This window comes from Malus domestica, chromosome 17, assembly GCF_042453785.1.
Source record: "Malus domestica chromosome 17, GDT2T_hap1".
NCBI lineage: Eukaryota > Viridiplantae > Streptophyta > Magnoliopsida > Rosales > Rosaceae > Malus > Malus domestica.
In genome coordinates this window covers 1,173,697-1,187,507 of record NC_091677.1, presented here as the reverse complement: position 1 = coordinate 1,187,507, position 13,811 = coordinate 1,173,697, and the positions used below count along the sequence as shown (strand labels likewise).

The following is a 13,811-nucleotide window of genomic DNA, read 5'->3' as shown; positions in this document are numbered from 1 at the left end:
TTAGATCAATTGAATGGAAGAAGATTAATGCATAAAAATTAAAAACGGTGTGAGAGGTAATACGAATCATATGAAAACTAAAAGAATTAATACAATGGTTGTGAAAATGTAACTCGTTATTTATTTCAGTCTCACTTCTCTCTCTTCATTGATAGTGACATGCAGACTCATTTGGACGAATAATAACAATCTTATGACATAACATGTCGTCATAGTACCTAAGTCTGGTAAAATATTATAAAGCAATAAAGATATCCTTTTGGATCACCAATCCACCGGAACATAAAAAAAATTAAGAACATCAGACTAACTATTGCAATTGTTGCAATAATATAACTCTTTGCAAATGAAGAAAAAAGTACTACTACTACCACTACATGCACTACTGAAACAGAAAGGAAGAACTGTAAGCTACCATAAACTTGCTGTACCAGTACCAAAAGGATGGTCAAGACCAAACAAGCTTTGCTTTACTTCTAACTCTACAAAATGAATACAATTCGTTTTCAACCCTTTGGAATTATCCGCAACTTACAACACCTCCACTCTCAATTTCATCGTTTTTGACCAATACGTATACCATGCCACATGACGAAAACAATAGGGATAAAGGAGACTCTTTTCTATCATCCAACATCGGAAAAATCATGGCTATATTTCTATATGAGGTACAAATTTTGGCTCACCAAGCCACTGGAACATCATAAAATTAGGAACTTGAGATTAACTAGTACAATTGTTGGAGTAATATAACTCTTTGCAAAACGAAGAAAGAAGAAGCACTGCATGCACTGAAACAGAAAGGAAGAACTCTAAGCTACCATAAACTTGTTGGACTCCACCAACTCAGTCCCCACATTTCTGAATTTGCAGAATTTTCAGATTTCCGACCATCTAAGTAGAAGACGCGGCTTGTACCGGTACCAGAACGATAGTCAAGGCCAAACAAGGTGTGCCCTACTCTTAACTCCACAAAATGAATGCAATTCACTTTCAACCCTTTGGAATTACTCGCTGGAAAGGACAACGAGCAACCTCGGCTTGATACAAATAATATTTGGTTTCCCAAACTCTGTAACTCGATAAAGCTTTTGTCATTCTCCGGATCAATCTTGTAAACTAAGAAATCAAGAGTCCTTGTTTTTCGACCGCAATCAGTCACTTCTTGATTTTTAAACTGATGAATCAACAAGACTTCATTGCTGGTTGTCGATTCTACCAAATATGACTTGTCCTCGATGATGATCCTCAAGAAGGCATTCAGACCCCTCCCTTGGAATGAATTTTTCCGTGATTTTTCTGTTTTGTCATAAACCAACTTCAGTTGCAGCTCATCACCATCTCCGAAGCGTAACATGCGAGTTAAAACACCTCCATTCTCAATCTCATTGTTTTTTACCAATACGTATAGCATGCCACAAGACGAAAACAACAGTTGTAAAGGAGAACCTTTTCTATCATCCAACATCGAGAAGATGCTCCAACTTTTTTCTCCCGGTCTGCACACACCAATTTCCTTAGAAGAAAAAATCGCTGCCACCGTACATTCTGAGGTATTTGAACCGGATAGTGCAATTTCATGAAGAAATTGAGCAGGTTTTCCACCGTACATTCTGTGGAGAGATGGGATATTTCTCAAGGAAGGAAGTTCTTGCTTGTCTCCTGAAATAGGGTTTAGTAGAAATATGGATTTTCCCTTCACCATAATCAACCAACCTTTGCAGGAACTATGAAACCGCCCTTGATTTCGCTTAGGCAAATCTATCTTGATAACTTTACCCTCAGATGGGATGGAGAACTCTAAGTAGTCGGAACTACGTTGAGCGAGTACTAACCAGGGAAATGGTGGAGCAGTACTGCGGATGTCCCTTCGCATAGCAATTGAACTCCAGTACTTGCAGAGGACGCTTAAGCGAACCCGATCAAGCAAGTCGAGGCGACGTACGATATTCTCCATGAAATCCAAAGGTGGTGTCTGCCAACATCCCTCCACAACTAACCATAGCCATTGCAATCAATCCCAATTCAAAAGCAACTTAAAAAACTAATTAAATGAAATTTTCAAAATTTCTGAACGTTAGTACGTATATAGTAAAGAGGGAATTACGTTGTGTTAGCAGTGAATTAGTAAACAAGACTAAAACATGAACTACAACCTAAAAAGAACTAACCAGAATTTGTGTATGAAAGAACCAAGAAGAAAAGCATACCTGTAGCAGTTCCAGAACTTGACGCCATGACACCAAGGTTTTCAGTGAACCTTCGCTTCTTCTTCTTCTTCTTCTCCAGGCCCTGCCTGCCAATTTCCTTCTCCTCGCCAGGAAGATCGAAGTCCTTGTTCATCTCCTGCGGCGCCATTTTGAATTGGTTGATGTCGCTTCCCCTTCTCTCCTTCTTCTCAAACATGTCTAGTTATCCAATTCAAAATCAAATTATACGAGTAAATTAAAGAGAGAGAGAGCCTACGCACTAGATGGCTGCTCAGTTCTTTAGTACTTGCTTTGAATGTAATTGTAATGGTAGAACCCTAGAAGCATGATAGACCTTAACTTGGCTTCCAAGCAATTGAGTTTGGTTAGGATTATTCTTATCCAAGCAAATTGGGCCGAGGAGACGGTGACACGCCCCGATCCCGATATTCTCGGGACATCGGGATGGTCACGTGCTGGCCGACACCCAAGGGTGACGAAAGCCATTTATTGAGTGTAATTGCTGAAAATAAAGGATAGATAAAACTTATAAATGTAAAAAAATAAGGAATATGCATTTAAGGAACGTGTTCAAAGCATACAACTAATTAGAACACTAAAGGAAATAATATGAAATTAGATGAACAAATAAATGGGTCCTACACCGAGAGGACTCGAAGATACTGAAGCGGAAGTGCCTGGATGCCGGGATTGTATGCCTCGATCCTAAATCCTGAAGGGGGCGCAAAACAAACATGAGTGGACCAATTTGATATAAATATAACAAAACAGTTATCAACGTACTAACCCCCAAGTTTATGAAAACAAATATATAATGATGAACATAGGTTTTCCGAAACCTAGCATGATGTGCAGTATCTCAAATCATAACTCATATATAATAATCACTAGTGAATTGTCCGATAACCCCCAGGCCCCATGCCGGCTCCCCGTCTCTGAGCAGACAGTCAGAGGAAAATACACTTCAGGCCCCATGCCGGCTCCCCGTACTTGTGCTAAATAGCCAGAGGAAACACACTTCAGGCCCTATGCCAACACCAAACCGTCGCCCGGGACGGACCGGAATCTATCCCTACGTCCCGTAGCGGAAAGGACCACTAGGTAAGTACAAAACCATTGAACATATATATTGAAAAACAACTTCATAGTATAAAGTCATCCATCATCTATACTATAAAGAGGTGTTCGAAACATGTTCTAAATATCATATCGTCATCCATCAGATATTCTATAAGAACACGGGTTATAGGAAAAATAGTAATAATTTAAAGTAGCCTCAATAAGCATGTTATCTCACAAAACGTTTCATAAAACGTAATCATCAAATCATGCTTTTTATGTATGCATTTCTACTATAAAACATGCATTTTAGAAGGGGTCCACTCACAGTACTTAGCCGCCGAAGAGTCATGCAAACTAACGAACAAGAAAACGTCACCAATATTGCCCCTAAGCACATAAAGGGTCCAATTAATAAAACTATATAATAGCAATTGAATTTGGGAAAACGGACGTTGGGAACGGATCCAGAACGTCGAATTACTCTAAGAAGGGTTTGAATTAAATAAAATAGGGAATTTGGAATTAGATGGGTTTAGGGTTTTAAAGGATTTGGGTTATAAAGGGTTTAGGGTGAAAATGGGTGGTTTGGGCCTAAGCCCAAACACACACACAACACACACACACACTCACACACTACACAACCCTAAAACACACACACACACACGGGCTGCACAAGGCAAGCCCTCATAACACACACACACACAAAGGCCCAAAGGCCTCACAACCAAGAGGGTTGGGCTCGGCAAGGAAGGCCCAAAGGCCTTGGGTTTTGGTGGGTCGCCGGATCCAATGGGAGAGAAGGCCGGAAATTCGGCCGGAAAACCATCCCACTTTAAACGGCCATAACTTTAACAATACTTAACGAAATCGAGCGAGACAAAAACGAAAGTTATAGCCCTTGAAGAGACGAAGAGAATGGTACCTCACACGACGTCTAACTCGCCGTGGTTTGACCGGAAAACGCCTCGAAAGCCGTCGGACTCGCCGGAAACTGGGTAAGATTCAAATGAGTATAACTTCTTCAATACTCAACTAAATTGGGTGAAACAAAAAGGAAAGTTGTAGTACTTGACGAGACGAAGAGATTGATACCTTGTACGCCGGCCAACTCGCCGTAGTTTGGCCGAAAATTGCCTCGAAAGGGGCGATGCTCGCCGGAGCTTACTCCGTGTCGTCGAACTCGCAGGGCAGGGTCCGGGGTTTGTTGCGAGCCTCTCTTCGATGGTGACTCAGTCCTAGTGAGTCCAGGGGAAGAGAGAGAGCCGAGAGACAGACAGAAGAAGGAAGAAAAGAAAACAGAAAAGAAGAAGAAGAAAGAAGGGAGTTCACGAATCACGGGGGAGGGACAGAGAGAGAAGGAAGAGTGACGGGAATGGGGGACACAAAAACAGAAGGTGGCCCCTTGGGCACACCAATTAAGAATTAAAAACCATTTTTAAATAAAATAGGGGTGAGATGTTACAGACGGGCTTTCTCAAACCCTTTCTTAGAAGAGATTTCACGGTTTAATAGATAATTTACCTATCCTCTCTAATCTCTCTCTTTATTTGTCAGGGATCAATAACATGTGACATTTATGGAGCCAATGACATTATGGTTGAAGGATACGGAGGAAAACGCATTTGCATGAATCTTAACAATCTTACAATATAACATGAATAGCATAACTAAATGTGTGTTTCTTTTTTGTAAAATCGATATTGAGGATGGAGGAATCAAATTCAGAACTTCAAGTGCATGTGTACGATTTAAATACGAAAAGAAGACAGAACTTATGCACAGAAGGAAGAAACGCCATGCGAAATCAGCAACCAAATATGCGTATACGATTTCATATGGGAAAGAATAAGTAAAATACAAAGTTATATCAAAAATCGAAATTACCACACAGCCTCTCCTCTTCCTCTCAAACAAAACCCTAAACTAGCATTTCGTAAGAACTGTTGCGACGACGACTCTGTTTTCTTCAAAACTGAAACTTGCCTGCCTTAGCAAATGTAATGTCGTATGGACGAGTTTGGTCACTACATTACTCGTGGCAAAGGCAAACTCGGTCTCAACTTTTGATGGAGTTTTTGAATTTACCTCACAAGAGAATGTCATAAAGGTACTTCAACTCCACGTAAATGCCTATCACGGCTGCTAATATCCATAAATCCTGTACCAGAATTTCTTCTCTTAATTCTATAACTTTTACCTCTTTTACCTTTCCCTTTACGACCTGAAAACAGCACCCACGCAATCGTCAAGAAGCCCAAGCCACAGAATGCCCATAGAGCAATAACCAAGAACCTCACAGAACTAAACATCCCATCAGTCAATGTAGGTTCTGGAATCTCCTCGGAATGATCTGTTTGGACACGGTTGCTTCCTAGGCCAAAACTTCCTTCCAACTTACCAAGTTTCCTTGATACTACAACTTGTTCTGCTGCATCTGAGTTTGGATCGGGACAGTTCCTTCTCTTGTGATGAAGGTGTAACGCTTCATTTAGTGTCCTTATGCATTCTAGGCTAAGTAGATCTGTCGGCAGTTTGTTCTTGTCGGTCTGGTCGAGTGTTGAAGGGTCGGGTGGGTCTGGAAACTGGGCCCAGCACTTGTTAACCACATCAACATTCCTCCAGTTTGCTTTATCAAAGCTCCAGTTTCCAATCTTGAATTCCAAACCGTAGTGGAATACTCTGTATTTGATGCCTGGTGCAGGAGCATACCCCGGGTATATCAGTATCTCGCTGCTTATTTGATGCCGTAGTTTCAACTGCACGGAAAAACAGAGGGAAATAGAATCATTATCACATAACAGCACTGAAACACTTTCATAAATAATGTTGATGATGCTCAGGGTAAATACTGAAGCACTTTTTTACACAGCAGAACAATTTACCTCTGCTGCCCCGAATGAGTAACCATACATCTCACTGATCCAACCAGATGCATATATATCTCCAGTGATATTTGTGGCATAATGAGCTGTGTCTGCCCGGACTTCCTCGGTTTTGTGCAACCACAGTAGAGCAAACTTTCTAAGATCATCTATATGCATGATGATAACACCCCCAACCTTGTCACAGGCTTCAGGATGTCGAGTATGGAGTTTTGCAAGCTCATTGTCACAGCCGATAAGATAGCTACCATATACAGATTAGGAAAAATTAGTCCTCATATGGATTATACAACTAGAAACTAGAAATCTGGACCCCTAATTACATTCTGGGTCCTGAGATACCAACCATAAAATGATAAGTAAGAATGAACAGTCAGATTGCTTACCCATAGGGAGTCGAAACTGGTCGGCCACGTGCTGCTTTGAATTCCCATGGGGTAATTGGACCCCTCAAGATCATATCAGCATCAAGAATCACTATGTATTCTGCATCCGTATTTGCATGATTGAGCCAATGAAGGACTGCAGCTGGTTTGTTAATTGCAGGATACCTGGTAGATAGACCAAAAGAATGATCTTTGGTTCTTAAAGATAGGGAGATAGGATGTCGATGCTGAAATTAACATTAAACCACCACCAAGAATAAACTATAAGATGGAAAGAAAACACTTGAAGAAAAAGATTTACCAATCACCCGTTAATGGATGTCGGCTCATGGAAGGAACATAATGGGTGGGAGCCAGATCATGCCCAGCATATTGCTTCAAGTCTTCATCCGTACAGCTGAGTAATCGTGTGATATTTCCAGGCTGGCCACTCAGGTGAAAACTGTGGACAAGTCCTACAGTCTGCCAATCAAAGTAAGGGGTGCATTCTGTAGAAAAAAGGGTGTGGATTTTTGGATATGGCTTTCCAGGTTCATTGACAACCTCCTGCTGCACTTCCTGTACAACATGTACTGGCTCCTCGAATCGTAAAGTAGCAGCAGTCAGCTGTTTTGGCCGAGTCAGTTCGGCAAAAGTTTTGCTTTTCAGAAAGCTCGTGTATTTTGTCCACTTTGGCTTTGGGCAACCATTTGCTGCATGTTGTAGTAAAAGACCCTGATTTAAAGTGTTAATGCACTCTAAATTCAACATAAGAGCCCGCCTTTTATTTTTATCAGGTTCCATCATATTTACCTGGATACAGAAAGAATAAATTCAAGACCTTGAACATGATCTTCCCTGTACAGAATTTTGACGTTTCGAAGAAAAAAATATTTAAATACAGGTTCATAACAAAACCCAAATGAGCATTCCATTCAGTATTTCCAAGTATGCCCTATCCAAGCAATTGCGTTTTAGCAGTGGGATAATTTATGCAGACATACACCATAAAGTAAAAGTACAGGTATTTACCACAACAAAAAAATGTACAGGCTTCTCTTAAATAAGAAAAGTTCTCACATACCTCTTTTGGATATGGAGGCTCAGGAAAGAGTCGGCCACAGTCATAAACAATAGCGTCCTCGTGGTGATCTAATTTTCTAAAAGACCAATTCCCTACGCTAAATGACAAGCCGTAGTGAAGAAGAATAGGCACAACACCCTCTTGTGGAGTATAGCCTGGGTAGATCATCAAGTTATTATTTATTTTGTGCTGAAGACCTACCTGAAAAGGGAAATAAGGAAACCAATACCAATTAACAAGAAAACGCGCACACACCGAAAGAAGACGCTCAAATGTAAAGGATTGAAAGTTTGTAAAACATCCAACATTATAGTTTACTAAAGGATATACTAATTTAAGGGAGAAAAATGAAAATAAGCTTACCTCTGCTGCACCAAAAGAATATCCATACATCTCACTGATCCATCCTTTCCCATAGATGTCACCAGTTATATTAGTTGACCAGTGAGCTCTATCTTCCCGCACTTCTTCTGTTTTCGAAAGCCACACGGGTGCCAATGCTCGAAGATCATCTATATGCATGGCCAAAAGCCCACCAACTTTATCGCAGAGTTCAGGGTGCTTTGTGTGCAGTCGAGCGAGAAGATTATCGCATCCAACCAAGTACCTGAAGGAGAAATTCATTATACGAATATATGCTGATAGCCACAGTCCCTACAAATGCAAAATGTATTTACTGTTCATAAACCCATCAAAAGAAAAGATCCATAAAGTTATTATTTCAAATGCCAGAAAAGAAATCTCTGCATTTTATGAAATTGACAAGATCTTGTTCTTCTCCTATGAGTGATTGACCAATAACATAGAATATCCCTCACTTCGACCACCAAATGGTGTCACCGTGTCAGGTACAAACTGCAACTCTACTTAACTAGCCTCTCATTCCAAACTAACATAGGTTGCCTACATAAACGTACTCAAGGTACGACCGATCATGGGGAATTCAAATGGCATTCACAATGTTCTTGTCTGATACAATGTGTTCTCAGCTAAAATCTAGTATAATATACATGAAAGGAAAAAAGGCGTAGCAGTAATATACCCATAATATGCTGCAACAGGCTTGCCTTTCTCAGCACCAAGTTCCCAAGGAACAATCGGCCCGCGGATAATCATGTCAGCATCCAGAATCACAACCCAATCAACATTCTCAGCCTCCTTACTGTGCTTAAGCCAGTGCACAACTCCAGCTGGTTTGTTAATTGCAGGGTACCTGAAAAATTAGCATCTTAATTAAAATTTAATCAAAATATTTTCTGCATTAATGAAAACAAAGTCCTTCCATTTAAACCAAACCCATCATATTAAATGAACAATTAAGGGGAGTATTCAATTGAGAATGTGAGAGATTTTAATGGATTTATAAATCCATGGATTTTTATGGAGTTTAATTGATTTGTAGAGATTCCATATAAAATTTTGATTCAATTCCCTCGAAATCTCATGGGAAGAGGTGAGATTTGTTGATACTTAAAATACACTATGAAATCTCTCCAATTCCCTCTAATTCCTCAACTTTCTCAAATTCTTTAAAATCAATTTCTAATTGAATACACCTGGAATGTTATAAACTTCTTTAAAATCTTAATTGAATACAACTGGATTTCTAAGGATTTTAATAAACTATTTTAAAATTCTAATTGAATACACCTAGAATTTCAGAGAATCCTTAAAATCCTGATTGAATACCCCTAGATTCATTAAAAGAATTAAAATCTCAATTGAATACACCCCTAAATCCAACCCAGAATTCAAAATCCAAAACTTTATATCAAACTAAGAAACAAAATCCTTTTTTTTTTTTTTTTTTGAGCTCACCAGTCGCCAGTTTTTGGGTGCCTGCTCATGGAAGGAACCTCAAAAGTGGGAGCCAAATGCATCCCTTTGTACTTCTTCTTCTCGTAGTCGGTGCAGCTGAGGAGCCGGGTAATCGGGCCAGGTTGCCGGGCTTTCCGGTAGCTGTGCATCAACCCGACAGTCTGCCAGTCGAAGTAGTTCTGGCACTCCACCGAGAACAGCGTGTGGACCCTCCTTGCCGCCGTTCCCGGAGCCTCCCGACCCGCCTCCGACACCCAACTGCCATCAATGCACAGACCCACCAACGCCGCCGCCACCAAGACCAAGAATCCGGCCATTGCAGCTCAATTGGAGGTCCGATTTCAAAAGGGTACGAGGCCAGAGATCTGAACTTTCATGGACCGATAGATCATGCAGTCGGAAGTCAAAATCGGAGCTTTGGCGTTGTTCATGTACACTCTCCGGGAACACGTAACTGACAGATTTGGTGCGACATGGGATTTTAATAATCATTGAATTAATTGGAAATATTATTCAACCAAATTATTGGTTTTGGTTAGTACGTGATTGATTAATTTAACTTTTAATTAATAGTACGAAATTTCTTGCGTCTTTTGACACAGATTATGACATAACGTAGCTTTCAACTTCATTTTTTGGATGTTAAGTGCATTTTTATGGATAATGCGTGACACTCACTAGTCACTAGGATGATACTAAAATGCTTGCTACATGTGCTGTCATATTCATTATACTTATTAAGAAAATTTTGGGCTTCAATTATCCACATTTTCTTTAAATAATGGGCATGCGTCAACTATGCGGATTTTTTTTAGTGTTATCTCGTCTTTGTGCCAATGCTAGGTTGTATCGATCAAGACACTTGAATTTTAACTAGCACCGTTTGCATTGGATCATCCTACTTCATGCACAAGCAGAATACCTCCCCTGCTTTCCTGATACGAACTAAAGGTACTGTAGAACAAATCTACCTACCCGCTTGAAGATCCAGCAAGAACGAAGTGAATAGAATAGTTCGGTTGCCTTGGAGACTAGGGTTATGAACTTTACACCTTCATTTGTGAATCAAATCAAATGATTGATGACATGTATAATAATATTTTTCTTAATTAATAATACTTATTTCTCTTTCTAATTGGAAAAATAAATCAAGTGGTAATACAACAAAGAGTAGATTATTAAAAGAAAAAAAGGACGAATTGTTTCTTCCCGTTATAAATAGATAAAAGTTAGAGATGTAACTTTTAAGAATATGAGCGAAGCAGGTGCAAAATATCACTATAACTTTAGTAGCTATAACACAAAAAGGATGGCAGATAAAGAGATGGAGGGATATTGATATTATTTCTCTTGCTTTCATTCGTAGTGCATTTAATAACAGATGAAGTGCTTATTTATAGAATGACTTCCGTAACTACAATCATTGAAATATAATAATGATACTTTTGAAAGTATCAAACACTATTACTCACTATTACTAAGTATCTACAACTTTGAGGGGGCATTCATTATTGATCCACTAATTTTATAACACTTCCTTACTATTCAAACCTGCATGAATGTGCAAAAACTTTATTAGTTTTCGCCAGTACAGTAGATTGTCATATGTAGAGTTCATTTAATTATTATTCCTTAAAAAAGAATTCAATATTGTTACTGAGTTGGACCTTGTTGACAACGACATTTATTAAGCTTGAAAAGGCCCAAATCAGACCTTGAGTAAGCTGCTCTACTACGTGGCAAATTTTGATTGAAAAGGCCCACATTGTATTTCTGAAAAAACAAAAATCCAACCATTTTGACAAGGGTAACTGGCCATTTTCCTGACACAATGAAAAATTTATTCAGCCACAGGTCATCTCTGAAAGTTGCAGAAGGGGGAGAGAGAGCAGGGAGGTGTGGAATGCTACAGCAGCTTAGCGTAAAGAGAAAGAGAGAAGAAGTGGTGTAAAATGAAATGGTTTGGCTTTTGGTTTCGGCTAAAAACCAAACCGGTTGGAACCGAAACTACCCCTAGTTTGGTATTCAATTCTCTCAAGAGCAATGGAGCAAAAGCCTGAATCATTTTCTTGTAGGTGGATCGCGCCTGAACCCATACTTGTTAACGTTTTGACATGGGAGTATGCTATTCACATACATTTTTTTACTTCATGCACACCTTCTTAATTTGCAATCGTCGGATCGACTGAACTAAAGAATATCAAAGAACAAAAATTAACATGAGGTGTGTGAGAAGTATAAAGGGATGTGTGGATAGCACACCCCTTTGACCTAATCTCTCATTAGCCTGAACTTGTTACTTCCCAAATGATGCAAGTAATCCCACAAATAGATTCTCGTGTTATGCAAGTCATCGAAAACAATCCTGAAACATTCACCCAACCATTCCACAGTCACGGTCACATAACACTTCCGATATACAATTTGCAACCGTCGTTAAATTCAGAGCTTAAAAGTACCATACCCTATAGTTTCCTACAGGTTCCGGAGATATGATTTCGACGTGACACCGCCCTGATATCACCTGCATCAATTGACAGATGAGTGGAAACACAAGATTAGATCTTTCGAACTCACACCAGCTAAGTTATGATATCAACATGTTGGCGCAGAGAAAATTCTGAATAACATGTTGAAGGTAGTTTAAGAGCGCGCAAGATAGTGAAAACGTATTCAATTGATGACGAATGGTCAGTAAACCATATGGAGCTCCCACAAACGAAAAGGAATAACTTAGGTGGAACACGTTTAGGGTAATGCTATAGAGATCAATTATTTAGATCAAATTTTGTAAATCATATAATTTGCTGGTTGATAATTGGATTATTAAATGTTGATTAACGTACTTATTTCTAATTCGTGGCACATTGTATGATTTACAAATTTGATCTATCCAGCATAGCTCATGCATTTATCGTCATCGTGGCATGCCAAACCGCTAATGAAAGGCTATGTAGTGAGAATCTTACACGATCTTGTATTAGTGACTTGAGACTATGAACGTTGTCTGGCCTTTTCTCTTTGACCTGGCCTAACGGGCTTATTGGGCTTTGATCATTTGTAGGCCTTTTGGTACATCCATGAGGATTTGTTTTTTTGGAACTTTAACGAAAAACTTCTGGTATTATTCACTTTAACGAAAAACCACATTTTTTACACTAAAAAGTCAATTATTGTACTATTCATTTTACCATTTATTTTATCCTTATCGTTCAAACTCAAAATTTTCAAGTCATTTTCATTAGTTTTTTTTCCCCCCTTTTCTTTCTACAAGCCACGAAATACAATTGGGCGGTAGGATTCGAACTCAGGAGCTCGGAATCTCAAGTTTATTATAAGGATTGGGGGAGAGAAAACTAAAAATAAAAATATGCATTCTCTTTTAGGCATATGCATTTTTATGGATATTGCGTGACACTTACTAGGATGATACTAAAATGTTTGCTACATGTGCTATCATATTCATTATACTTATTAAGAAAATTTTGGGGTTCGATTATCCACATTTTCGTTAAATAATGGGCATGCCTCATCTATACATATTTTTTCTAGTGTTTAGTCTCGTTTACGTGCCAATGCCAGGTTGGATCGATCAAGACATTTGAATTTTAATTAGTACTGTTTGCATTGGATCAGCCTACTTCATGCACGAGCAGAATACCTCTCCTGCTTTCCCCAGCAAGAACAAAGTGAACAAAATAGCTTGGTTGCCTTGGAGACTAGAGTTATGATCTTTACACCTTCATTTGTAAATCAAATTAGATGATTGGTGACACGTAAAATAGTATTTTTCTTAATGAATAATACTTATTTCTCTTTCTAATTGGAAAAATAAATCAAATGGCAATACAACGGAGAGCAGATAATTAAAAGATAAAAAGGACGAATTGTTTCTTCCTTACTATGCCAAAACTTTATTACTTTTCGCCAGTACAGTAGATTGTCATATGTAGAGTTCATTTAATTATTATTCCTTAAAAAAGAATTCAATATTGTTACTGAGTTGGACCTTGTTGAAAATGACATTTGTTAAGCTTGAAAAGGCCCAAATCGGACCTTAAGTAAGCTGCTCTACTAATTGAAATGGCCTACATTGTATTTCTAAAAAAATTAAAAAAATTCCTACCACTTTGACAAGTGTAAGGGGTCATTTTCCTAACACAATGAAAAATTTCTTCATCCATAGGCCATCTTTGAAAGTTGCAGAAGAGAGAGAGAGAGAGAGAGAGAGAGAGAGCGGGGAGGTGTGGAATGCTACAACAGCTTAGCATTAAGAGAAAGAGGAGAAGAAGTGGTGTAAAATGAAATGGTTAGGTTTTTGGTTTCGGCAAAAACCAAACCGATGGGAATCGAAACTACCTCTAGTTTGGTATTCAATTCTCTCAAGAGC

General features: G+C 38.9%; 2 protein-coding genes across 6 annotated transcripts; both read right to left on the bottom strand.

The window, feature by feature from the left end:
* Positions 1–619: 619 nt before the first annotated feature.
* Positions 620–4,657, bottom strand: LOC139187511 (uncharacterized). 5 transcript variants are annotated; one of them, XM_070816783.1, is made up of 6 exons: positions 4,365–4,657; positions 4,195–4,263; positions 3,598–3,659; positions 2,853–2,922; positions 2,211–2,408; positions 620–1,995 (listed from the first exon to the last, which is right to left on the bottom strand). In XM_070816783.1, the coding sequence occupies exons 3-6, from the start codon at positions 3,619–3,621 to the stop codon at positions 818–820; spliced, it is 1,470 nt and encodes a 489-aa protein (XP_070672884.1). In that variant the 5' UTR covers positions 3,622–3,659; positions 4,195–4,263; positions 4,365–4,657; the 3' UTR covers positions 620–817. The 5 variants fall into 5 exon arrangements, with proteins under 5 accessions (XP_070672884.1, XP_070672886.1, XP_070672885.1 ...); XM_070816785.1 differs by having other exon boundaries at positions 2,545–2,922; positions 4,365–4,655; XM_070816784.1 differs by having other exon boundaries at positions 2,211–2,712; positions 4,365–4,654.
* Positions 4,658–5,076: 419 nt separating this feature from the next.
* LOC103404238 (peptidyl serine alpha-galactosyltransferase-like) lies at positions 5,077–9,944 on the bottom strand. The gene is made up of 8 exons (XM_029097510.2): positions 9,422–9,944; positions 8,646–8,816; positions 7,967–8,210; positions 7,604–7,804; positions 6,842–7,332; positions 6,541–6,705; positions 6,155–6,398; positions 5,077–6,028 (listed from the first exon to the last, which is right to left on the bottom strand). The coding sequence occupies exons 1-8, from the start codon at positions 9,736–9,738 to the stop codon at positions 5,372–5,374; spliced, it is 2,490 nt and encodes an 829-aa protein (XP_028953343.2). The 5' UTR covers positions 9,739–9,944; the 3' UTR covers positions 5,077–5,371.
* Between the last annotated feature and the right edge of the window lie 3,867 nt (positions 9,945–13,811).

Bases quoted from the DNA above. Each gene is read 5' to 3' on its own strand.
- LOC103404238 (XM_029097510.2), bottom strand. From the start codon at position 9,738: ATGGCCGGATTCTTGGTCTTGGTGGCGGCGGCGTTGGTGGGTCTGTGC. The intron at 6,706-6,841 runs GTAAATCTTTTT...TCTATCTACCAG, and splicing joins CATCCATTAACGGGTGATTG to GTATCCTGCAATTAACAAAC. The intron at 6,029-6,154 runs GTAAATTGTTCT...TTTTCCGTGCAG, and splicing joins ACTCATTCGGGGCAGCAGAG to TTGAAACTACGGCATCAAAT.
- LOC139187511 (XM_070816783.1), bottom strand. From the start codon at position 3,621: ATGACTCTTCGGCGGCTAAGTACT. The intron at 2,923-3,597 runs GTGAGTGGACCC...CGCCCCCTTCAG, and splicing joins CTCTTCGGCGGCTAAGTACT to GATTTAGGATCGAGGCATAC. The intron at 1,996-2,210 runs GTATGCTTTTCT...GGCTATGGTTAG, and splicing joins AAGTTCTGGAACTGCTACAG to TTGTGGAGGGATGTTGGCAG.